General features: G+C 39.4%; 4 protein-coding genes across 4 annotated transcripts; 2 read left to right on the top strand and 2 right to left on the bottom strand.

The window, feature by feature from the left end:
- The first annotated feature begins 2,098 nt into the window (after nucleotides 1-2,098).
- Nucleotides 2,099-5,761, top strand: LOC137106069 (cartilage matrix protein-like). The gene is made up of 4 exons (XM_067489077.1): nucleotides 2,099-2,213; nucleotides 3,081-3,221; nucleotides 4,721-4,870; nucleotides 5,634-5,761. The coding sequence occupies exons 1-4, from the start codon at nucleotides 2,099-2,101 to the stop codon at nucleotides 5,759-5,761; spliced, it is 534 nt and encodes a 177-aa protein (XP_067345178.1).
- A 3,369-nt stretch (nucleotides 5,762-9,130) lies between these two features.
- Nucleotides 9,131-12,767, top strand: LOC137106008 (antigen WC1.1-like). The gene is made up of 5 exons (XM_067488981.1): nucleotides 9,131-9,590; nucleotides 9,677-9,961; nucleotides 11,521-11,832; nucleotides 12,127-12,209; nucleotides 12,565-12,767. The coding sequence occupies exons 1-5, from the start codon at nucleotides 9,476-9,478 to the stop codon at nucleotides 12,616-12,618; spliced, it is 849 nt and encodes a 282-aa protein (XP_067345082.1). The 5' UTR covers nucleotides 9,131-9,475; the 3' UTR covers nucleotides 12,619-12,767.
- Nucleotides 12,768-13,529: 762 nt separating this feature from the next.
- Nucleotides 13,530-17,167, bottom strand: LOC137106011 (microfibril-associated glycoprotein 4-like). The gene is made up of 6 exons (XM_067488983.1): nucleotides 16,670-17,167; nucleotides 15,383-15,535; nucleotides 15,200-15,238; nucleotides 15,012-15,108; nucleotides 14,063-14,230; nucleotides 13,530-13,929 (listed from the first exon to the last, which is right to left on the bottom strand). Exons 1-6 carry the CDS (start codon nucleotides 16,673-16,675, stop codon nucleotides 13,676-13,678), a joined length of 717 nt encoding a protein of 238 aa, XP_067345084.1. The 5' UTR covers nucleotides 16,676-17,167; the 3' UTR covers nucleotides 13,530-13,675.
- A 2,037-nt stretch (nucleotides 17,168-19,204) lies between these two features.
- On the bottom strand, nucleotides 19,205-24,044 carry LOC137106010 (microfibril-associated glycoprotein 4-like). The gene is made up of 6 exons (XM_067488982.1): nucleotides 23,948-24,044; nucleotides 21,991-22,149; nucleotides 21,823-21,861; nucleotides 21,612-21,708; nucleotides 20,599-20,766; nucleotides 19,205-20,465 (listed from the first exon to the last, which is right to left on the bottom strand). The coding sequence occupies exons 1-6, from the start codon at nucleotides 23,951-23,953 to the stop codon at nucleotides 20,212-20,214; spliced, it is 723 nt and encodes a 240-aa protein (XP_067345083.1). The 5' UTR covers nucleotides 23,954-24,044; the 3' UTR covers nucleotides 19,205-20,211.

A 24,044-nucleotide genomic window follows, 5' to 3' on the forward strand; every position in this document is an offset into this window, starting at 1 on the left:
TTGCTGCAGCTAAGCTTCGTTCCTCTGTTTTCCAGAGCAGACCTCCACCTCTCTAGATTTTCCTCCACCTGCTCCTTTTTTTTATTCCTCTGTAGTTGCCACAGCTCTGCACATCTCCCTTGTTCTTAAGAATGGGAACCACTACACTTCTCCTCCAGTCCTCAGCATCCTCTCACTCTCCAAGATCTTGTTAAATCTTCACCTTCCGCTGCCCTGTACTCTTTCTCTGTATACACTCCTGAACTTCCTCGTTCCACCATCAATTCTCCTTGTCAACTTTCCTCTTTCCAGATGACACACCGAGTACCCCTCTACTTGTCTCCCTGATCACATTAGCTGTAGTGGTCCAGTCAGTCTCAGCTCCTCCCTGAAAACTACACGACATTCTTCCTTTTTCAACTTCTACCACTTCGTCCTCTGCTCTGCCTTTGTCCACATCATCTTCCTCACGACCAGAGTCATTTTACACACCACCATCCTGTGTTGTCTAGCTACACTCTCCCCTACCAATACTTTACAGTCACTGATCTCTTTCAGATTACAATGTCTACACAAGATGTCGTCCACCTGAGTGCTTCTACCTCCGCTCTTAAATGTGACCCTATGTTCCTGCCTCTTCTGGAAGAAAGTGTTAACTACAGCCATTTCCATCCTCTTTGTAAAGTCTACCACCATCTGTCCTTCTGCGTTCCTGTCCTGAAGACCAAACCTGCCCATCACATTCTCATCACCTATGTTCCCTTCACCTACATGTCCATTGAAATCTGCACCAATCACCACTCTCTCACCTCTGGGGATGCTCTGCATCACTTCATCTAACTCACTCCAGAATTTCTCCTTCTCTTCTAACTCACATCCTTCCTGTGGTTCATAACCACTAACAACATTGAACATCACCCCTTCAATTTCCAGCTTTAGTCATCAACCTGTCTGATACTCTTTTCACCTCTAGAACATTCCTCACAAACTCCTCTTTCAGTATAACTCCTACTCCATTTCTCTTCCTATCTGACACATGGTAGAACAACTTGAACCCTGCTCCTAAGCTTCTAGTCTTGCTACCTTTCCACCTGGTCTCCTGGACACACAGTATATCCACCTTCCATCTCTGCATCATGTCAATCAACTCTCTAGCCTTCCCTGTCATAGTCCCAACATTCAAAGTCACTACTGTCAGTCCTACATTCTTAGCTTTCCTCTTCTCTCTCTGCCTACGAACACACCTTCCTCCTCTCTTTCTTCATCTTCGACCAACAGTAGTCCAATTTCCACCGGTACCCTGTAGGTCAACAGCACCGGTGGCGATCGTTGTTAACCCGGGCCCTGACCAATCTGGTATGGAAGTCATTGTCACGATTCGCATTTTTAATTTGGCATGTGTTTTACATTGGATACCCTTCCTGACACAACCCTCTGCATTTATCCAGACGTGGGACTGGTACAGCAAGACACTGGCTTGTGCCCCCTTGCGGTTGCATTTGTATATAGAAGGAAACAATAACCTAATATCTCACAGTGAATGTGACATAGTATTTTATCATTTTAAAAAATGTGATATTGGAGTTGTAAAGGCACAGCATGATTTTACAGCAATTATCATAAAATAGCTAAAATAACACTCTAGACGCTACAATACTAAAGTTTCTTTTAGTGTAAACACTGTGACTCTATTTTGCTAAGGTGTTGCCTTTCTTTCCTTCTGTTTTTCTTCACTATAGCCACCTTTAGTGTTTAACTCTTACTCTGCACATGGACTAAATAATTATAAATAAAATTAATTATTATTATTATTAAAGCAATTTATATTTGTTAACAAATGTCAAAGTGCTACACACCAGATTAAAACCAAGAATAAAACATAATAAACATGTAAAGCATAGAAACATATAATTATCACGCTGTGTTGTTACCCAGTTAACCAACTGTGAAAATGTAAGTTGCTCACAACAGAATTTGAAGCTTTGGTTAAATTAATGATTTGTATGGAACTGCATCTTGGGAATTGTAATATTCCATCAATGCTTTGTTTTGTTTGTTTTCATTTACAGGGCGTGCTCTGGAATACATCCTCCGTAAAAACTTTAATCCCAGAGTGGGAATGCGAGCAGACTCTCACAAAATTGCTGTGCTGATCACTGATGGATCGTCCATGGACAACGTCAGCAGACCATCGCAGAGCCTGAAAGATGCTGGCATTGAGATCTACACTATTGGTGAATGACTTCAGAAATGTCATATTTAAGTTACATTACTATGAACTGAACATGCTACTTCGTGTTTGTCCCAGTAACAAGCTATAGATGACACAGTCATTCAAGCACGTTTTAAGTTGATTTTCATAGTGGACCATGCTGAAACCAATAACTGACTAGCAGGAACATGGTACGCTAAACCTTTTATAGACATGCTCTTGTATGGCAGACTTTGTAGGGACAATGCTCAGTTTTATGGACACTTCCTAGTGTCTGTAGATTTCTACACCCCTAGGTTTGAGCCCAACTCCACCCACTGTATCATTTTCAAAAATTCCAATAAAGGGTCGCAGATGGGTTCAGGGTTTGGAGGTGTGAGGAAGAAGTTGGTGTGACATCCCCTTACCACAGAAAAAATGCGGAGGATAACCTACAGTATCAGTTGAGATCTTTCGTGGACCACAATCCCCTGAAGGTTGGAGTGACCAGCACGCTGTAACCCACATTAAATGGGAGGAGGTCACACATGTTGACTGCCCAGATAGAAGGCTAATGTTGGCCACTGTTCGAAGTTGTACATCTATGCTACGAAATGAATCTATACTCAATCTAGAAAGTTTTAAATTAACAGGTCCACAGGCCAAGCAACAATGAAGAGGATTCCTATTACTAGTAACTATTAACTATTAACAGAAAAGCAAACTTTACCAGCTTGGTGTAGCTACCTACACTATAAAAACAGGAATGTCAAACTTGGACAGATATAAAATGTGTCAAAGTGAAGGGAGAGAAACAATATTATCACCATGTTATCATGAGACCATGTAATTTTTTTCTTCATTTTAAATCTTTTTACAGAGTCAGTATTAACACATGTTTTACTTTTAGGTGTGGGACGTGCTGATAAAAGCCAGCTGATGGTAATTGCCTCTGATCCTATAGAAGTTCACATGCTCTTCGTCAGGGACTTTACATTGCTCCAGACATTTCTCAGTAACTTCAACATCAAACCTTTGAAAGACAAAATAGGTAGGAGCTTCTCTTCACCGTACAGTAACACACCCTGTCACTGGTTCTTCTTTTACTTCCCAACAGCTGTTACATGTGTGTTTCAACATATGTTCATAAGCTTCCTGATGCTCTTGTACCCTCAGCCTTCTATAGGTTGAATTACACTAATTACAGACCACATTGTCAGACAATGTGGAGATAACAAAACTTGATCCTTTATCAAAATTTAAATGTCTCAGCTCCTTTCGACATAGGGTCGGAGGTTCGTGCCCCTCTCTTCACAACCACATGTCAAAGTGTCCCTGAGCAAGACACTGAACCTGCAACAGCCCAATCCCATCCCCAGCTGTGCAGTGCCGGTCTCAAGCAGGGTAGAAATTGGGGAGGGTTGCGTCAGGAAGGGTGTCCGATGTAAAAACTGTGCCAAATCAACATGCGGACACGGATCCACTGCGGCGACCCTGAACTCACAGGATAAGCCGAAAAGAGGGAAAAAAGTCTCAGCTCATTTCTAGAACCTTTCATTTCAACATTTGTGTGTTAAAAATGTGATTTGTTTTTTTCATGTGATTGTGTTAATGTTTTATTATAGTGTTTGAGTTATTAGACTGCTGAGATAAAGAGCACTCCTCCCAAAACCCCTCCCACATCTTTGTGGCACTAAAGAGCCGCAGGTGCCAGGTCCAACTTTAAGAGTATTTTTCAAGTCAGTCAATCAACTTTTTTGTCATTTAGTGCAGACAGATTAATGGTACAATTCTCTCTTACTAAAAAAAAGACACCGTAAAAATAATAATTAAAAAATACAAATTTAAAAAATTTAAAATTTAAAAGTAAAAATAAATAAATAATAGATAAAAATAACAACCGGTGGAGTAAAGTGACACTAAGCTCAGTGGTCACCGGTTCAACAATCTGTTTGTGGTAGGAAGCTGTTGAGCAGTCTGCTGGTCCTGCTTTTAATACTATGATACCTTTTCGCTGATGGCAACAGTTCAAACAGTTTGTTCAGAGGAAACAGCAGAATGTGACGGGAAAATCGGAACTGAGCAGGTCTGTTTAATCCAGTGTGGAAAAAATGAAGCTGGGGTTTTATGTGAAAGGACAGACATCGTCTGTTACCATGGAAACTATAGGTACTGTAGGTACTGTGACGGCCTGTATACCAGAGACTGACCAGAGATTCTAAAGAGATAATGATGTTTTAGACACTTGTTGCTCGTTTTCTTATACGTAAACTTAAACTTAAAAATGATTTATCACAGACGTTCCTTATTATCAGGAGATACATCCCGCAAATGTTTCTTCCTTTTGCAACATGACTCTAACTTGTTTAAGCGTCAGCAGTGGGCTGTGTTTTGACCGTACATCCTAGCAAAAGTACTGCAGGAGGCGGAAAGTAGACTGGAGGCTCTGGGAAAAACTTCAACATTCATGAATATGAATGAAATATTAAAAAGGAAATGAATAAAACGAAGTGTTGTGTATGTATCTCACAATCCTCTGGTTCTCTGCAGGACGTCAGTGTGAAACCACAGACAAGATTGACATTGTGCTGTTGGTGGACGGCTCCAGCAGCATCACCTTCAAAGATTTTAACGACATCAAGTCTTTTGTCGCTAACTTGGTCAACACCTTTGACATCGGGCCAGACAGAGTCCAGATTGGTAATATTTTTACTATGGTAATACTTTCTTGCTGCTTTACACCTAGTGCTTTTTTAAAAAGTAAAGATTGTAGTAATACTTACTAGTTTTTTACTTCAGCCACAGAATCTGTGGACTAATCTGCCACTAAAAGTTCTCATTGGCCCTCAGACTGTGTCTCGCTGCATGTCCAACAAGTCCTCCAACCACAGAGGTTGTGCTTTAGGGTTCGGTGTAGGCAGTAAATAGTAAAAAGTGGTCATTTTCCTTAAGAATCCCTGCTTAACTGAGTGTCCTATGACATGTTACAACAGCTATAGCATTAATTTAATATGACAGTGTCATGTTCACTCCAGCCAACAGATGTCTTCAAACACAACCACACTTTTGCAGGTCCTAGAACAGCTGGTCTGGATTCTCTGGGTACTACACCAGTTGCAAGATGAATTCCTTCACACATTGAACAGTTGCCCTGATAACATTTTATCTATTGTAGACTCAGTTGTCTCTTTACAAAGTTAAAGCTGCATCCATGGTCACTTTGTGCTACACAAAATTAAACGTGTGGATTTATTTACATGCTACACACACATTATTTGAACCAACCCACAAAAACTGAAGCTTTAAACACTGTTCAAACTTTTACATCTTTTAAATCAGATTTTTAATAATGATTTAATAATCATTTTAATAATCTTATAAGCTAATGTGAAGCACTTTGTACATGAGATGAGTCTCGTCACATTTTTAAAATAATCTTGTGTCACCTGTGTGTTTTCCTCAGCCCTGACACAGTTCAGTACCCGCCCAAGAACTGAGTGGAATCTGAACACCCACACCACCAAAGAGTCCCTGCTGGAGGCCATAGACAAGGTGGAGCAAATAGGTGCAGGCACAAAGACAGGTGACTGAATGCTACATGACAAAAATGTACCTTTTGTGTTCGTCTTCTTCATCTTTGGAAGGACTGAAGCTGTTAGTGATTGGCATTTTGTTCAAAATATGATTTTTAGGTATCTATTGTATGAGTTATTACAAAAATGTGTGAATAAAATGTAGCCACTAACTATTTAAACATGATTACAAAGTATCTTCAGAAAAAAGGTGTGAATGGTCAGTTATTGTGGAAATCTACTGACTGTAGCAATTACAGGATTATGACAAAAACAAAATGTTCAAAAATGACAAATTAAGCTTCTAAAAAATAATGGCTGTAATATTTACAATGACATTATTTATGTCATTGTATTATTTATGTCATAATAGAATTTCAGAATACTACTAAAGTATACAGAGGAGGAAATAAAAGGGAAAAAGGGAACAAGAAATGAAGTTACTACATTGTATATAGAAGGAACCAATAGGCTAAAATCTCACAGTGAATGTGACATAATATTTGATCATTTTAAAAAATGTGATATTGAAGTTGTAAAGGCACAGCATGATTTTTTTAATGATTTAAAATTAAAAAAGCTAAAAGTATTACAATTTTAATTAAAAAGCGCTGACACCTTTAACAGTTTTTCTTAAATATTATGTTTATACCATATTTTTTCCTTTGTTCTTGTTCCCTTCCCCTAAAATACAGGCACCAATAAGAATTGTTTTGTTTCTTTGCATACGTAGTCAATTATGTTCTCTGTTTTTACCCAATGTTAACTTTAATGGTGCAGGCAGGTCACAATGGGATTAGAAGCTTTGATGTTTTTTACTGAAATACATCTTTGTTGCATCAACTCCCTAAACTTCACTTCACTAATACTTTTTGGTTTTTTTAAAGCACGTGCTCTGAAACACGTCCTCCATAAGAATTTTAAACCCAACGTTGGAATGCGTGCACACTCTCAAAAAATTGCTGTGCTGATCACTGACGGAGAGTCCACTGATGCTGCTGTCCTCGCCCCACAGGACCTAAAAGACACTGGCATTGAAGTCTACACTATTGGTGATTCATTTTTTCGGTTTGAAAAGTGAGAAAACAAAAGTGTAGCCAGGAAAGTTATGGTATGCTAGAGCTACAACGTTGATGTGTTGGAAGTAACTGAATTTCAGCTGGTAGAGGAGCTGTCCATGAACCACTGGGTCAGTGGTTTGATTCCCACCTCAGTGAACCCCATGTTACCCCAATTCAACATGCTGAATAAGCTAAAAAGGGATCCAAATAATAATTTAGATAATGTATAAACAGGTGTTTATACAATCTTGTCAGTGCTCAATATGAATAATATTTGTACCATGGCAGCAGCAAGTAATTTATGGTTTGGCAGCAGTACCAGTACATCTGTGTGATCTAGGCTTTAAGTAATGAGTCTTTTGTTGAAGCATTTGTGTCTGAAACCTACTGCTTTAAGAAAGACTCGTTAGGCCATCACAATTGAGTTAATTTAAATTAAACAAACCTGCTGCTGAGTGGGAGGAAGGAAGTGCTGACTTCCATGAAAGGGCTGCACTCAAACCCACAGCAGAGAACAGTATTTACCACAACATTTTACAACAACAGAAATAAAGTGATATTAATATCAACTGAACATGCTACTGTTTATCCCACTGAAAATGTTAGCCAGTAGGTATCGAAAGTATCATTTATCTTACTTTATGTCATGAAAATGAAGTCAAAAATCTTTTTGAGGTCTTGTGGAAAGTTAGTTTTCATAGTAGGCTGAATTGAACAACAACCAACTGGTGCCCAGCAAGAAGAAAGTAAAACTAAAATCATCAGTATGGCCTATCAATTATTGTTTAGTTCAGTTATCAAGTAAATATTATTAGGGAACCAAAGTGTTATCTTTGCTTTGGGATTTTTAAAAAGAGTAATAAGACAGTTTTTTTCTTTCAGGTGTGGGTGACGCTAACAAAGATGAACTGGAGCTCATTGCCTCTGATCCCAAAGAAATTCACGTGTACTATGTTACGGATTTCCGCCTGCCCCTAAGGCTCATACAAAGTCTCATCAGCAACCTCTGTAGGAGCACTAATAGCTTAGGTAGGTACCGTTCATCAGCATACATGTCAGAAACCTACTGATCCACCACTTTCAGATTTTTAAATGTTGACTTCATTTTAATTCTTATAGATAGACCTTCCTGTCTTAGAAGGAGCTTTTAAGCCCTATCAAGGGATAGTCAACCATAACTACCACAGCTTTGAACATCATTCTCATACTGCTCATACCCTAAGTGGAGCATTACATTATTTTAATTTTCAATTCAATTCAAATCAGCTTTATTTATATAGCGCCAATGCACAACAAAGTCATCTCAGGGCACTTTACAGAATAAAGACTTTAAAGATATATATAGAAAACCCAACAATTCCCCCTTGAACAAGCCCTAGGAAACAGCGGAGAGGAAAAATTCCCTTTAACAGAAGAAACCTTCAACAGAACAAGGCTCAGGGTGGGCGGCCATCTGGCTTGACCGGTTGGGGTGAGTGGAAAGTGGACCTTGTACTTTGTTCATAGTCACCTTGCTGATCTCACCATTTTACCTAGATTTTTACAGATTGTTATGAACAAACTGAAAAAGACCCTAATTTTATGTTTACTTTTAGTTTGGGATTTGGGTGATTTGTTGTTTTTTTATTATTTTTGGTGGTGTGGGTGTTAAGTGTTTTGGGATGAAGATTAAAGAGCTCATATTTTGGAGAAGAAAACAAAGGTGATTTGGGGTGGAATGAAGTCATTGCGGGGAAGCTGCTATGCCATCACTTAACTGTACTCTAACCCTGTGGTGTTTTGAAATTATTTAAAACATTGAATTTCACACTTCAAAAGTTGGAAGTTGGTTTCTTAAATATCATGTAAATAGTAACGCTGGATTCTGAAAATGGGATGGGAGATTAGGAAACCTGATTTTCTCAGTTAGACTTCTCCAGGAGAATACAGATTTCGCTGCCATGAATACGCATAACCAGGTTTCTAACAGTTTTTGTATCTTAAGTTACATGATGTTATTGATCAGCTGCAGACTTAAACAGAAATTCATTCACGGTTCAGCCTTTGTGGTCTACATGCTGTAGGGCAGCAAAATGCCTACAAAGACTGCACAGATCTTGTCCTTTGAAGAATGCAGCACCAGAATTAAGTACATGACATGATAGGCAGCCTGATGCTCATGGGCATAATCAACTGAAGCCCACACACTTTGAGGTTCACAGCAAACAAAATCTTAGAAAAATTTAAATTGATTAAATTTTAATTTATTAGCAAGTGACAACATATATTTTATCAGCAGTTTGATTTAAACATTTTTTAAGGTGACATGAGCTAAATTAAATATAGAAATAAATTTTTACGTAACACTTTTATACTGGTTTTAAATTAATCTTATTCACTTATTCATTGCCATCTATGACTGAAATCTGGATTTATCCACCTGTAAACCTCAGGAAATCATATTGATTGTTGGTGACTGCAAATAAAAAGTTTATGTCTCTCCAGATTCTGTCAGGCTGGTGAATGGGATCAGTCTGTGTTCAGGCAGACTGGAGGTGAAGTCTAACCAGTCATGGTCCTCAGTGTGTGAAGCTGACTTTGATCAGCCGGATGCAGAGGTGGTGTGTAGGGAGCTCGGCTGTGGGCCTCCTTCAATCCACCAGAGGGAGCTCTATAGAGAAGTGGACGCTCCAATGTGGACCAGAGAGTTCGACTGCAGAGGCAATGAGTCTGCTCTGCTGGAATGTAGAAGTCCAGACTCAGCTAGAACCTGCTCAGCTGGGAAAGTTGTTGGACTCACCTGCTCAGGTAGAAGAGGAGCTGCAGCTTTAGTTGATTTCTATTGTAATGTGCCTCACTGTAGTCTTTTACTGATGACTCTGCTTCCTGTTCAGAACCTGTCAGGTTGGTGGGAGAAACCAGCCGCTGTGCAGGGAGACTGAAGGTGAAACACATGGGAAAGTGGAGACCAGTGGATGGATCTGACTGGACCCTGAAGGAAGCAGCTGTGGCCTGTAGAGAACTGGACTGTGGCTCTGCTGTTTCAACAAGAAGCAGAAATGAGTCCTCAGTCAGATCTGTATGGGTGATCAGTTCAGACTGTGTTCACTCTGGATATGTCCTGAGGGAGTGTGCTTCATCTGGTTCCTCTTCCTTTATCTTGGAAATCACCTGTTCAGGTAATCAGTAGTACCATCTATAATATTAATGGTTCATGTTTCTTCTTTCTTCTGTCACAATGAAGGTTGTGGTTTACAGTGACATGTTCTATGTTAACAATTTGACAATTTTATTGAGTTAAATGTGTTGAGACACAGCCTTCTGCTAATGTTCAAGCTTCTTCTGTATGTGACTTTCTCAAACCTAATGACACTGAAAGTTTGAGTACTATTTTATCATTTAGTGCACCAAAGAATACAGTTGTAAACACAATGTTAAACTGGGTCAGTTCTTTAGAACGAAGAGTAGAAGAGGTGACTGGTGTGGAGCAGGAAGTAGCAAAGATTAGTAAGAGTGAAGTGAGGAGGACGTTGAAGAGGATGAAGAGTAGAAAGGCAGTTGGCCCTGATGACAAACCTGTGGAGGTATGGAAGTGTCTAGGAGAGGTGGCAGTAGAGTTTCTGACTAGTTTGTTTAACAAGATCTTGGAGAGTGAGAGGATGCTGAGGACTGGAGGAGAAGTGTACTGGTGCCCATTTTTAAGAACAAGGGAGATGAGCAGAGCTGTGGCAACTACAGAGGAATAAAGCTGATGAGCCAAACAATGAAGTTGTGGGAAACAGTAGTGGAAGCTCAGCTAAGAGCAGAGGTGAACATTTGTGAGCAGCAATATGTTTTCATGTAATAGACATATTTACTTTCTAGAAACTTCTATGACTTAAAAGTTGCTTGTTCTCTTGTTGGTCTGAAGCTCCAGTCTCCTTTACATCCCGCCCCTTCACTTTTCTAATGCTGAAGATCTGTCTCCTGACACCACAGAGTCATTGTACAGACTAATGGCTGATGGCTGAAATGACCTCTTCTACAGTTGTTTGTCACAGCGGATTTGAAGAAGCTTCTTGCTAAAGCTGCTCCGCTGTTTGACCAGCAGCTTGTGGAGAGGATGTGAGCTGCTCTGATGCTTTGTTAGTGTTAGTTGCTTTGATGCTGCTGCCCCAGCAGATACCAGCAAAAAAGACTTCACTGTTCGAAACAGATTGGTATAAAACATCTGCAACAAAAATCTAAGTCCAGGAGAAAACATCAAAGCAAAGTCCTATCAGAAAAGTCTTTACATTTCATGAGATGCAAGCGTAAGGAAGAACAGAAAGAAAGTTTGTTTGTTTTTTAGATATAATAGATTTAAGTGCCTAGGAAGATGTGGAAGAGTTCTGTTTTCAGCAGTTTTTTGAGCTTTAAACCTCATGTGAGCAGCTACATGAAGCCAGTGTAGAGATCTGAAGAGTGGTGTGACATGAATCCTTTTTGGCTGATTAAAAATGTATCATCATCTTTAGAATGTAATGCACATCTGCACATATGTAATCAACCATCATAGTGTTTACGTGGTTGATGTCTTGATGAATTGCTGCAAAACTTGAGCTAGATTCAACTTTGTTGCCACACAACCCTCAATCATTCTGCAGACCCCACCCACCCACTCCTTCCAATATTCAAATGAATGACAATGGCTGCAATTCTTCCTACAGAGTAAATGTCAGTCTTATCATTTCTCAGCCTTTTCTCTCTCTGTTTACAGACCTGCTTTTTCAGCCAGGTATCTCCGTGTCCTCCATGGACGGGCTGCAGCAGCAGAGATATGCAAGTGTGCTCAGGGGCTTCTACTTCACCATTAGCTGCACCACCCAGCCACAATACCCAGGAGGCTCCTTCCAGCTCACCTACACCTCCTCCAACACAACACACAAGTACTTCCTGCCAGCTGTCAATCACTCTGCTGACTTCCTGTTTCCTGCTGCAGAGCCCGCCCACCAAGGAAACTACACTTGCGTCTACGTTTTTTCTCATAACTTCTCCTCAGAGAGCCGCCTGCTGTCTCTCACTGTCTCAGGTAAACTGAAGTAGTAAGTCAAACTGAAATGTCACTGACTTTGTTTACTTTCTTTTAAGTTACTTTGGATAAAGGCATCTGCTAAATCATGGTTTGTAATTGTTTACGCACAGTAAAGGTTTGGAAAACATGATTAAAAATGCAACAGGTCCAACTCCAGGACTGTTTGGACCGTACGAGAACTAGATCAAAATGCCACATGTTAAACTTTTAGGGGATTTACAGTAACATCATTACATTTTCTGCTGCTTATTGAGGTCGTGTGATTTATGACCCCTGCCAATGTTTCATCAGATCCAACGGTTTTTATCATCAGAGTGGTGATGTTGCTCCTGAGTCTGCTGTCCTTCATTACTGCCATCTGTTACACACATCAGGTATTATACACATCTTTGTTGCCTGTATGACCCTATGGGTGTAGAAAAGTAGCACAATTATTTGTATGCGTACAGGGATTTGTGTGTGCGTACTCAGTCTTGTGTCTGTGCACAAATCTGTGACTGTAAATAATATTTGTGTGTATGTAAAATAATGTGCAAATGTATTCACTCAAAAAACTAACTGTAAATGTCTAATAATCTGAGAAAGATTATGAAAATGCTGGAAAGCCTCACAGTGTTCTTTTTTTTTACGGGTGGAATTTTGCTACTATTCTGAAATGAAGGAATCTGTGTGTCTATTAAACTGAAGAGTGGAGTGACATCATAACCATGTGCTTCCATGTCTCTCCAGACTATCAGAGGGCAGAAGCCAGACTCAAAGCAGAACGCTCAGGTTGCACTCTAAAACCCGTCCAGCATGGTGTGGTTTCCATCAGTACAGCCAAATAGACCCTCCACTGCTGGGATTCAAGAAAAGGACGAGATTGGAAATGAGGAAATATGTCGTTAGAGACAGGATCATCTGCAGCAACGTCTGTTTCTGATGACACCAGCTCAGCTGAATTGGATGTCAGTCGGACTTCAGAGTTGTTGAGGTCAATTTTCAATCAATCAATCAGTAATGTTTTTATATAGCAGCTTTTGTACAGATGAATGCAATGGGTTATTCAATAAACATTCAATATAATAATTCAATAAACATATTTGCATGTACATTTATTGGCTTTCAGTTCATAAATAAACAGAGGGGTGTGTCACTCCAGTAAAAGACTGTGAGAGGTGCTCCTTTGTATCCTTAATTAAAAAAATTTCAAACATCACTCCTCAATTCTCAGAGCTAAACTGAGACCTTGGGACGTCCTTAAATCCACATCTGGAATAAGTGAGCGTTGAGGATGGAGGAATGATCGATTAAGGGAATTTGGATCAATTGTATAACCTGTGTTATACTGTTTGTAGAGCTAAAGAATCTGGAGGGGAAGAAGTCGAGGCTTTGTGCCTCACTTGCAAGTCGCTTTGGATAAAAGTATCTGCCAAATAACTGGAAATGTAGTGGATCTGTTTATCTGGATCCTCCATTAGGTTCCCACCTGTCTCATCATTCCTCGACACCAGCAGGTGTTTGACAGCACACCACCTTTTCCCATAGCTGGAAATATTCAGATGAATGTGTGAATGTTTATTTGCTAGTCTTGAACTGAACAAAGATTTAATAGATTTAATAATTTCAATGTTTCCTTTTTTAAAATTTAAATATTATATTTTAACAAGAAATGTATATTTGAGTTTAATTATGACTACTATTAATATATTTAATATTATTTCTTAACAAAATGTTTAACTTGTGACACAAACTGGTTTGTTGTTGATTTAGGAAAGAAAGGTCCATTGGGAGATGATACGATTAATGAATGAGAAAGAAATCACCATCTGATATTCTCCGGCATGTTTGTCCTGGAGATTTACTGCACAGGACGGATCTTCATGCTGATGCTCTTCAGAGAGTAATCGTGGCCCTTCCACGGGTTCCAAGACACTCCAACAGCAAAGATAGTGCCATCAGCCCCCCATCGATAAACCGCATTGGGGTTTGCCTGGTGACAGTCACTGTACCAGAAGGCCCCCAGGTAGCTTTTGGCACAGTTGGCTGATGAGGAGTCCTGGTCTTTGTCAAAGGTGGAGAACTTTTGTCCATTATGAGCCGTCAGGGAGTCTCCTACAGAAACAAGGCTGTAAATTCACTGCTGCTAGTGACAGTACAGTATTTAACTATTAATGAGCAGTAGCACCATGGTTACTCTGCTACAGTTCCTCTGTAACAAACGCTGCAGCTGCTGCCACTAACTGACCTGCTTCTCCGTTAATGAATCCAGAAACATGCAGTCTGTATCCGTAGGTCTCTGGGTCGATGGAGAACGAGGTGTAACGAGCAAACACCTTGTTTCCACTGAAGTCCTCCATGTCCACTAGCAGCTCGTACCTTTTCCTCAGAGTCAGGTGGAAGAGGTTCTCAAGACCTGAACACGAACATACACATCAGAGTTGCTGGTTCATAAAGACTGTTTCAAACAAAAGGGGTTTTAATTTACCAACTCTACATTATATTTGTGAAGATTGTCAAAGAGATAAAATTTGACTAGTTGTAATAAGTTGAACACCATATATAAAAGTTTTTTATATCAGAAATGTAAAGTGTGCAGAGGGAGATACAGTACCCCATTCATTTTAAATATGGTGGCCAAAACTTTAGAACCACCTTTTCTTTTAACATGCTCCAGTAGGACTCCACCATCCACTATGACCTCAACAATAAACACATTGTGGAATTATCAGCTTCGTGACATTTTCAACTTAAAAAAATTAGAAATTATGACCTTGTAAAAGTAGAATTCAAAGCAGAGCCTCTGTATTGGATTAAAGTGGTCATTATGTTGTGCCTGATCAATACAGCGTGAGCTATTAAAGTTCACACTAGAATAATCCTGTTTATTCTCATCTTTGACCATTTAAGACATCAAATCTTGATTAAATTAAGCCCTTGTCAAACTTCTCACTTACTTAGGCTTGCTCATCAAATTCAGGGACAAAATGTTCACCTGGTGCCTGATATATCCCACTTACTTCCTGGTGCCATTGGAACAAGATAATCAGTGTAATTCATTAAGTTACTGGGGATCAGTCTAAATGTTTGACACTTCTCTCAGACTTCATGTGAACTTTCTGACAAATACAAAGCAATAAAAAGCAATAAAAAGATGAATTCAAATTCATTAAGACAAATGGAATTGTATCCCTCACCGAGCCAGTACTCTCCATCAGCATTACCAAAGCCCATCTTGTACTGATTCCAGGGTCTATAAAAGTTCACTGAGCCGTCCAATCTCCTCTGAAACACCTGGGAGGTGGTGTCATGAAGGGGGGTTAAGAAGCTGTATAGTTTTAGACAAGGGGTTTAGAAGTGAGAAATGAAGAGTCAAAATACTCACAGTCCATCGTCCTCCTAATATATTCATGTCACAGTACACCTACACACAAACACATTCATTCAGTACTAATACTACTGCTGTATCAAAAACATCAGGTAGAACAGCTTGTGGTTCTGTCAGATCTCACTGTGGTCAAATGGTTTAAACCAACATCAACCTGTGTCTCAGATAGGTGAATTGTACCTGGATAGCAGATGTTCCTCCTATGGGATAGATGGTGTACACCCCACTGGGTCGACTGTTGTCCTGATTATAGATGTCACTGCAGTCCAGTGGGAGGACGAGGGGAACACAGTGGGTCATCAGTGGACCCAGGAGGAAGAGGAGGACCAAGACCTGGAACAGTGGAGATGTGAGTATCACATGTCTAAGTCACAAATCTTACACAAAAGTTAAAAGACAAAACAAAACCTACCACACAGACACACATTGACCACAGAAGAGACCACTGGGTCTCTGGGTACCCAGGGCTCCGTTTTACCATATGTTATAGCTTTAGTTGTATCTACATATGCTAAATTGAATCTTCAAATTTATTCATGTTTCAATTCCAGTGGACCTTTAATTATCCAAATATTAAACATTTTTTTATGATCAGTCCCAGGCTGCATAATTCATTGGTCCAAAGATCAACAGTAATAAGGCTTTCAACCAGCACTGCCGTGTTGTTTCTCATCTGTGGAATTCAATTATTCTAATGGCAGAAAAACACAAACTCAAAAGTTACAAAAGTACTCCACTATATGTAACACTACCACCACTTCAAATGAATTAATTCAGTTGAACTACTCCACTGCAGTAGATGCAGTAAAATTTACTTTTAGGTCCTAATGTAGCAGTACTTCAGTAAAGAAGTGATTCCTCAGTTTCTAATAAAAAGTATTTAAACACTGTTGAACCAGTTTTGTCAAAATCAAAATCTCAACATTTCTTTAGAAATCTGAACTGTTCAGGTTTGTTCAGTTAATTCATGTACAGATTCAAGGAGAAAACTACTTCAAAACCTGATGTCTGACTAGTTACTGTGAAAAATCATAACAATTACTTGTATTTATTAATTGAAACTTTAGTTAAAAGCAATAAAAAGCAAACAACAGTGAACTGATACAGAATGTGGTATTATTGGATTAAAATTGATGCATTAGTGTCTAAACATCAGTAAAGGTGGAGCTGATTTTAACCACTTTATGTTCTGACAGCTGCTTCATCCACAATAACGCAACACTGTTTGTTGGCTCATTAGATTTTGCTTCTGCAAAGTTACAGTGGCTTCAGATACATGGAAATTACTAAATTACGATTTAATAAAGTTCTTGAGCAAGTGCAATTCATTTGCTTTTCACCACTGACACTGAAAGTACATTTAATGTCAAAAGGTACAATATGTAAAACTTATAGAAGTACAAAAACAAAAGGTAAAATACACAAAGTCACTTAACCCAGAAAACACTAATTAAGCTTCAAACTTACCTTCATTGTCTGAGTTCTGATGTGATAAGAGGATGAAGTTGGTCTGTCTGTTCACTGCAAAGTCTGTTTTTGTTCTGATGTCTGGGCTCAAGGTTCACTTTGTTTTTATTATTTTATTGTATTTGTGCATTTATTTTCTAAATCCTTAAAAAACCCTTTATATATTTTACACACACTTGTACTTCAATAACACATAACATAACACAATCCCTAGCTCCTAATCCAAACTTAAACCCAACTTTAAACCCAAAAATAAGTTTTGCTGTGAAATAACCCTTTGAGGAAGTGAGGACCAGCCAAAATGTAACACACAAATATACAATGGTTTTAAAGATTATTCATATTTATTGTGGTCTATGAGTGATTCTTTAGACTGGGCTACGTGCATTACTGCTGATGGTGTACTGATCCACCTGCAAACACTCAAGACACTCAAACATAAACCCTGACACACGCCTGCAAACCACCCCAGGATTTGCTTAAAGCTCCAGTATGTTGTATATTTTAAAATGTCCAAAATGGTAGTAGATGGTTCATAAATCTGAACTGTTCAGGTTTGTTCAGTTAATTCATGTACAGATTCAAGGAGAAAACTACTTCAAAACCTGATGTCTGACTAGTTACTGTGAAAAATCATAACAATTACTTGTATTTATTAATTGAAACTTTAGTTAAAAGCAATAAAAAGCAAACAACAGTGAACTGATACAGAATGTGGTATTATTGGATTAAAATTGATGCATTAGTGTCTAAACATCAGTAAAGGTGGAGCTGATTTTAACCACTTTATGTTCTGACAGCTGCTTCATCCACAATAACGCAACACTGTTTGTTGGCTCATTAGATTTTGCTTCTGCAAAGTTACAGTGGCTTCAGATACATGGAAATTACTAAATTACGATTTAATAAAGTTCTTGAGCAAGTGCAATTCATTTGCTTTTCACCACTGACACTGAAAGTACATTTAATGTCAAAAGGTACAATATGTAAAACTTATAGAAGTACAAAAACAAAAGGTAAAATACACAAAGTCACTTAACCCAGAAAACACTAATTAAGCTTCAAACTTACCTTCATTGTCTGAGTTCTGATGTGATAAGAGGATGAAGTTGGTCTGTCTGTTCACTGCAAAGTCTGTTTTTGTTCTGATGTCTGGGCTCAAGGTTCACTTTGTTTTTATTATTTTATTGTATTTGTGCATTTATTTTCTAAATCCTTAAAAAACCCTTTATATATTTTACACACACTTGTACTTCAATAACACATAACATAACACAATCCCTAGCTCCTAATCCAAACTTAAACCCAACTTTAAACCCAAAAATAAGTTTTGCTGTGAAATAACCCTTTGAGGAAGTGAGGACCAGCCAAAATGTAACACACAAATATACAATGGTTTTAAAGATTATTCATATTTATTGTGGTCTATGAGTGATTCTTTAGACTGGGCTACGTGCATTACTGCTGATGGTGTACTGATCCACCTGCAAACACTCAAGACACTCAAACATAAACCCTGACACACGCCTGCAAACCACCCCAGGATTTGCTTAAAGCTCCAGTATGTTGTATATTTTAAAATGTCCAAAATGGTAGTTGAGTGTAAATGTAAAATTGTCTGTAAATGTAAAATTGGGGTGTGTGTGGGGGGTGGGGGTGGTGGTGTGGGGGGTCAGTGAGTTCCAGTGTGGAGGCCATGAGTCTGCTCTCCTGGACTGTAGAAGCTGACTCAGCTAGAACCTGCTCACCTGGGATAGCTGTTCAACTCACCTGCTCAGGTAGAAGAGGAGCTGACAGCTTTAGCTAATTTATGTTCTGATATACTTTATTATGTGCCAGGCTATTTTGGATTTAAGGTTTAGTTTGCACCCCCTTTTAAGCCTTTTCAATGTAAGGGGGTGGTTGTGGCTCAGGAAGTAGAGCCGTCATCCACCAGTTGCAGGGTCAGCATATCAATACCCAGTTTTGTGATCATTTATTCCTAATAAAGAAATCCTTCAAATCTGTATTACGTCCAAAATGTGTTCAAGAGTAGTGCCAGTGAAAACTAAATGCTGTATCAGCAGCAAACTGAATAAAATCCATCACCCTGGAAAGATTACACATTTTACTTGTAATAATATCTTTTCTGTAAACTCAAATATAGCCAATGAAGTAGACCTGTTTTGTTTAAATCTACCTGCTAATAGTTTTACTGAATTGTGAAGAATTGAGGTAACACGGTAACAAGTCTATAGTTGGAAAATATGTATTTAGTAGAGAAAAAAAAAAACTTTTGCAAAGATAAGTTACAAATAAATGTGAAAGGTGTTTTAATGCATTTAATAACATTCTTATTCAAGTTCCTATCAAATCCATTACAATTAAGCCCTTAGTTCTCAGCACCAAACAGAGGAACATTCTTAGACTGAAGTGTGACCTGTGCTCGCCTTCTGCTCCTTTTCTCAAAACAGTCGAATGAGTCAGGAGTCAGTCTAATAATAGAACCAGCTTCTTCGTGAACATGTAGACAATCTGGATTGTGCTTGTTTTAACACTGCATGAACATTTTCTGACTAATTTAATTTCACATCTATATGAGCCTCTCTGAGACCTCCCTCTAAGTCCATTGATTGTTGTGAGGATTGGTGAAGGGCTGCCTTTCCTTTTCTGAAAATCTGAAATTCCTTTGTCCTGTCAACATTGAACATTTTGGGAGATAACATGACACCTGCTGTGTCTGCAATCTGCTGTATACAGTGTGGCATAATTGTTCCCTGTGGAGCTCCTGTATTAGTACGAATTGTGTCCGAAACATTATGAAGTCTAACATCTTGTGCTCTTGATTTGTCCAAAATCCATGCTATTGTGGCACTGTGAGGGCGGGGTGATAAGGTTGGGCAACATTAACAACACATGAAAAGTTAGAAAATATAACACAGGGGACATTGGACTCCTTCCAGTTTGCTGATGATGCCATATAGGAACTTTGCTTCACTTGGTCAAGAACCAGCTAGATGGTATAAACTGTTTTCTTCGTCCTGACAGGCCTCCTCTGTATAACCTGAGTAGATGTTGTGGACAAGTAAACTACACTGTGATCCAACTGCCTCTAAAGTGGTAGAAGCAGGGACACATAACTGATGGAGACAGGTTGATGAGACGAATTTCCTTTAACATGAAAATACCCTTCGAAACCTTTTGATGGGGAACAGAATTCAACACGAGACTGGTGTCATGCCAGAAAGTGATTTTGTGATAGAGGTGGTTAGTGTGAGGGCACGGCATCATTTAAGCACAGGAAATCAGTTTGTAGCACAAAACCAGCTGTCAGGGATGCGTTTGTATATGTTTTGATTTAAAGATTCTTCTTAAGAAAAGTGATTGTTTGAAGTTGAAGAATAATTACAAATAATCTCGATTTCTTTAAAACTTTTAAAGTGTTATGAAAAAACTGTTTGCTTTGTTATGTTAGTGGCTATATTCTGGAAAATACGTTTCATTGTGAGATTAGATGATTAATGAAAGAGAAAGAAGCATCACCATCTGATATGTCTGTACATTTAGTGCACAGGACGGATCTTCATGCTGATGCTCTTCAGGGAGTAGTTGTTACCCGTTAAAGAACTCCACTCCACTCCTACAGCATAGATAGTGCCATCAGCCCCCCAGCGATAAACTCCATTGGGGTTTGCATGATGACAGTTGCTGTACCAGAAGGCCCCCAGGAAGAGTTTGGCACAGTTGCCTGATGAGGAGTCCTGGTCTTTGTCAAAGGTGGAAAACTTTTGTCCATTATGAGCCATCAGGGAGTCTCCTACAAAACAAAGGCTGTAGAATCACTGCTGCTAGTGACAGTACATTATTTAACTATTAATGAGCAGTAGCACCATGGTTACTCTGCTACAGTTCCTCTGTAACATACGCTTCAACTGCTGCTACTAACCGACCTGCTTCTCCATTAATGAATCCAGAAACATGCAGTCTGTATCCGTAGGTCTCTGGGTCGATGGAGAACGAGGTGTAACGAGCAAACACCTTGTTTCCACTGAAGTCCTCCATCTCCACCAGCAGCTCATACCTTTTCCTCAGAGTCAGGTGGAAGAGGTTCTCAAGACCTGAACACGAACATACAAACTGTTTCAGACTGTGAGAGGGGCAAAGAGGGAGATACGGTACTTAAAGCAAAATAATTGTGAGCTAAAGTTCAGGCTACAATAATCCTGTTTATTCTCATCTTTGCTGATTGATGTTATTATGAACTTATCCAGAATGACAGTGTGCTGTTGAATGAGTGAATAGTTGAAACCATTAGTGACACAATTGAACGGTTGAGTACCGCAGCAATAAATTGTTTATCTGCTCTCAAAGCCTGTAACAGGCTTAATCAGGGTTTGTAAAGAGTATTTTCAGATCCTTGAAAGTCCTAGAAGTAAGTTGTGATTTGGAGCCTCCATGGACTGGACTGCATGCACAGATGCTCGATTGGACAGAGATCTGAATAATTTGGAGGCCAAGTCAACACCTTAAACTTAAACCATTGTTGCAGTGTAGCAGGGTGCATTATCCTACTGGCACAGACCCCTGACATCAGGGAATCCCTCTTCATAAAAAAGTGTACTTGGTCAGCAGCAGTAGGTGGTAAATGTCAAGGTAACATTAACATGAATGGCAGGGCCTAAGGTTTCCCAGTTGAACATTGTCCAAAGCATCACACTGTCTCTACTGGTTTGGTTTCCTCCCATTTTGCATGCACAGCCCTTTACACTACAAACTGTTGTTCTGACACCTTCCTATCAGAAGCACTAACTACTTTTGGCAGGGGGAGCATATTTGAATATTGGGGGGGATGTGTCCCCCAAATATAAATTATAGTTACAGCTTAGTTTAAGAAGCTGCTGCTATGACAACAGGAAACACACCAAGTTATTTTTGTGAAGACAAATTAAATTTTGTTCCTCACCGAGCCAGTACTCCGTAGCAGCTTTACCAAAGCCCATCTTGTACTGATCCCAGGGTCTGTAAAAGTTCACTGAGCCATCCATTCTCCTCTGAAACACCTGGGGAGGTGGTGTCATGAAGGGGGGTTAAGCAGCTATATAGACAAGACGTCTGACAGTTTATGTTTCAGACAAGGGGTTTAGAAGTGAGAAATGAAGAGTCAAAATACTCACAGTCCATCGTCCTCCTACTGTATTCATGTCACAGTACACCTACACACAAACACATTCATTCAGTACTAATACTACTGTTGTATCAGCCGCTTGTGCTTCTGTCAGATCTCACTGTGGTCAAATGGTTTAAACCAACATCAACCTGTGTCTCAGATAGGTGAATTGTACCTGGACGGCAGATTTTCCACCAATGGGATAGATAGTGTACACTCCACTGGGTCGACTGTAGTCTTGATTAGATATGTCACTGCAGTCCAGTGGGAGGATGAGGGGAACACAGTGGGTCATCAGTGGACCCAGGAGGAAGAGGAGGATCAAGACCTGGAACTGTGGAGATGTGAGTATCACATGTCTAAGTTAAAAGATAAAACAACACAATTTTTTTTTTTTGTCCCTTTGCCTTATCCTGCGAGTTCCCTTCCTGACACAACCCTCCCCAATGTCTAGCGGGATTTCTACTGGATCAACACTGCACAGCTGGGTATGGGGATGGGCTGTTAGATCCAATGTCTTACCCAGAGATAACTGCCACACCAACTGAGCTACAGCCACCCCACACATACTGACCACAAAAGAAAAACAAGCACTGTAGCTGGGGGTCCGTTTTCTCATAATCAAGAGAAAACCAGAAGAAACTCACATTCCTTTTGCTAAAGTGGAGCCACAATAACTCCGTGGACTAGGGTTAGTCCACATGATAATTTACACTTAGTGTTCAGGGTTTCAGTATCCATGTGCATTTACATGAGCCTTTCTTCATCTAGAGAAAGTTTTTCTCTTTCCAGTTTTCTTTCAAGTTGAAATAACTCAGCCTAAACCGACCGACACAACCATCCCTGCAGTCTTGCTGCTCCACATTTATTCATGGAGTTTCAATTCATGTACAACTATAACAGAACCTTGTGGAACTCCTTTAATTATCCAAAGGGAGAAGGTTTTGATTGTCTCAGTACTGCCTGCCTGTGTTTTGTTGGACAGATATGCATCAGTCCCAGGCTGTATAAATCAGTAACAGATTCCAAAGATCAGCAGGAACAATAAGGTTTTTAACCAACACTGCAGGTTTGATTAAAATTAAGTCCAAGGTTAGTGGCTCATTCCTTGTACCATTTCCTGATATTAACTCTGGTAGAACAGTCAGTGTAGTAACTGTAAATGCACTGTAACCTTTCCCGAAACAAACCTATGGTTTAATATTTTAACCATGACAATAACCTTCTGAGCCATCAGGCAGGTTGGGCAGGATCAAAGCTTCTATCTGCGGAGCTGATAACAGCACAAAACAACCACTGAATGGTGAGATTAAATCTGGTTCACAGTTCAGATCTTAACAATCGCCGTCATCTCATAGGTTCAGGTTTTATTAAGTTTAATTCATGTACAGATTCAAGGAGAAATCCACTTAAAAAATTTTTTTGTCATATTTACTGTAAAAAAAACATCACTTCACTACTTGATCATTTAGTTAGTAGGAATGAAAAAGCAAATGTTGGAGTGTGATATTATTGCATTGTAATAATTGATGCATTGCAGTGTAAACATCAGCACCTCTGAGAAGACAAATGGTATGAGGGGAGAACGTGAAGCCATTTGTGTTCACATGGAGGAGGAGCCATCAACCTGTCTCCCATTTTTCATCCATCTCCAGGAAAATCAAGACAACTTCACACATGCACACAGAGAGCCCCACCTTATGACCCCCATCTTAGGGATTTTGATAGTTAGGGTCGTAATCATTACACCTTGATGACTCCACCATGTTCCCACCTCCCACCTTAACGAGCCTATTCAGGCCAGTGTGGAACAAAGGCTACTCTGGCTGATATAACTGGGATCCCAGCCACTTCATTCAGACTGAAGAAGCTGCTTGGATAAGTAGCAAAACGTTTCTAACCAAGGAAAAGTCATCCAGTTGACATGATTTAACTGTCGGATAACCAAACCTCGATGACTGAGAATCTTCACGACCACTGACAATAATAAAAAAAACTATTTGATATAAAAAGGTCCAATATGTGAAACCTATATAAACGAATAACATACAACCAAAAACAAAGCGAGAAAATTACAGTTAGAGAATGTCAGAGCCTCATTTAACCCAGAAAACACTAATAAAGTTGCTCACCTTCATTGTCAGATTTGTGATGATGTGAAAAAGTCAGTCTGCTCACTTTTTTGCTCGCTCGTTTTGATGTGAGGGCTCAAGGTGACCGAGACACCAG

This window comes from Channa argus, chromosome 20 (assembly GCF_033026475.1).
Source record: "Channa argus isolate prfri chromosome 20, Channa argus male v1.0, whole genome shotgun sequence".
NCBI lineage: Eukaryota > Metazoa > Chordata > Actinopteri > Anabantiformes > Channidae > Channa > Channa argus.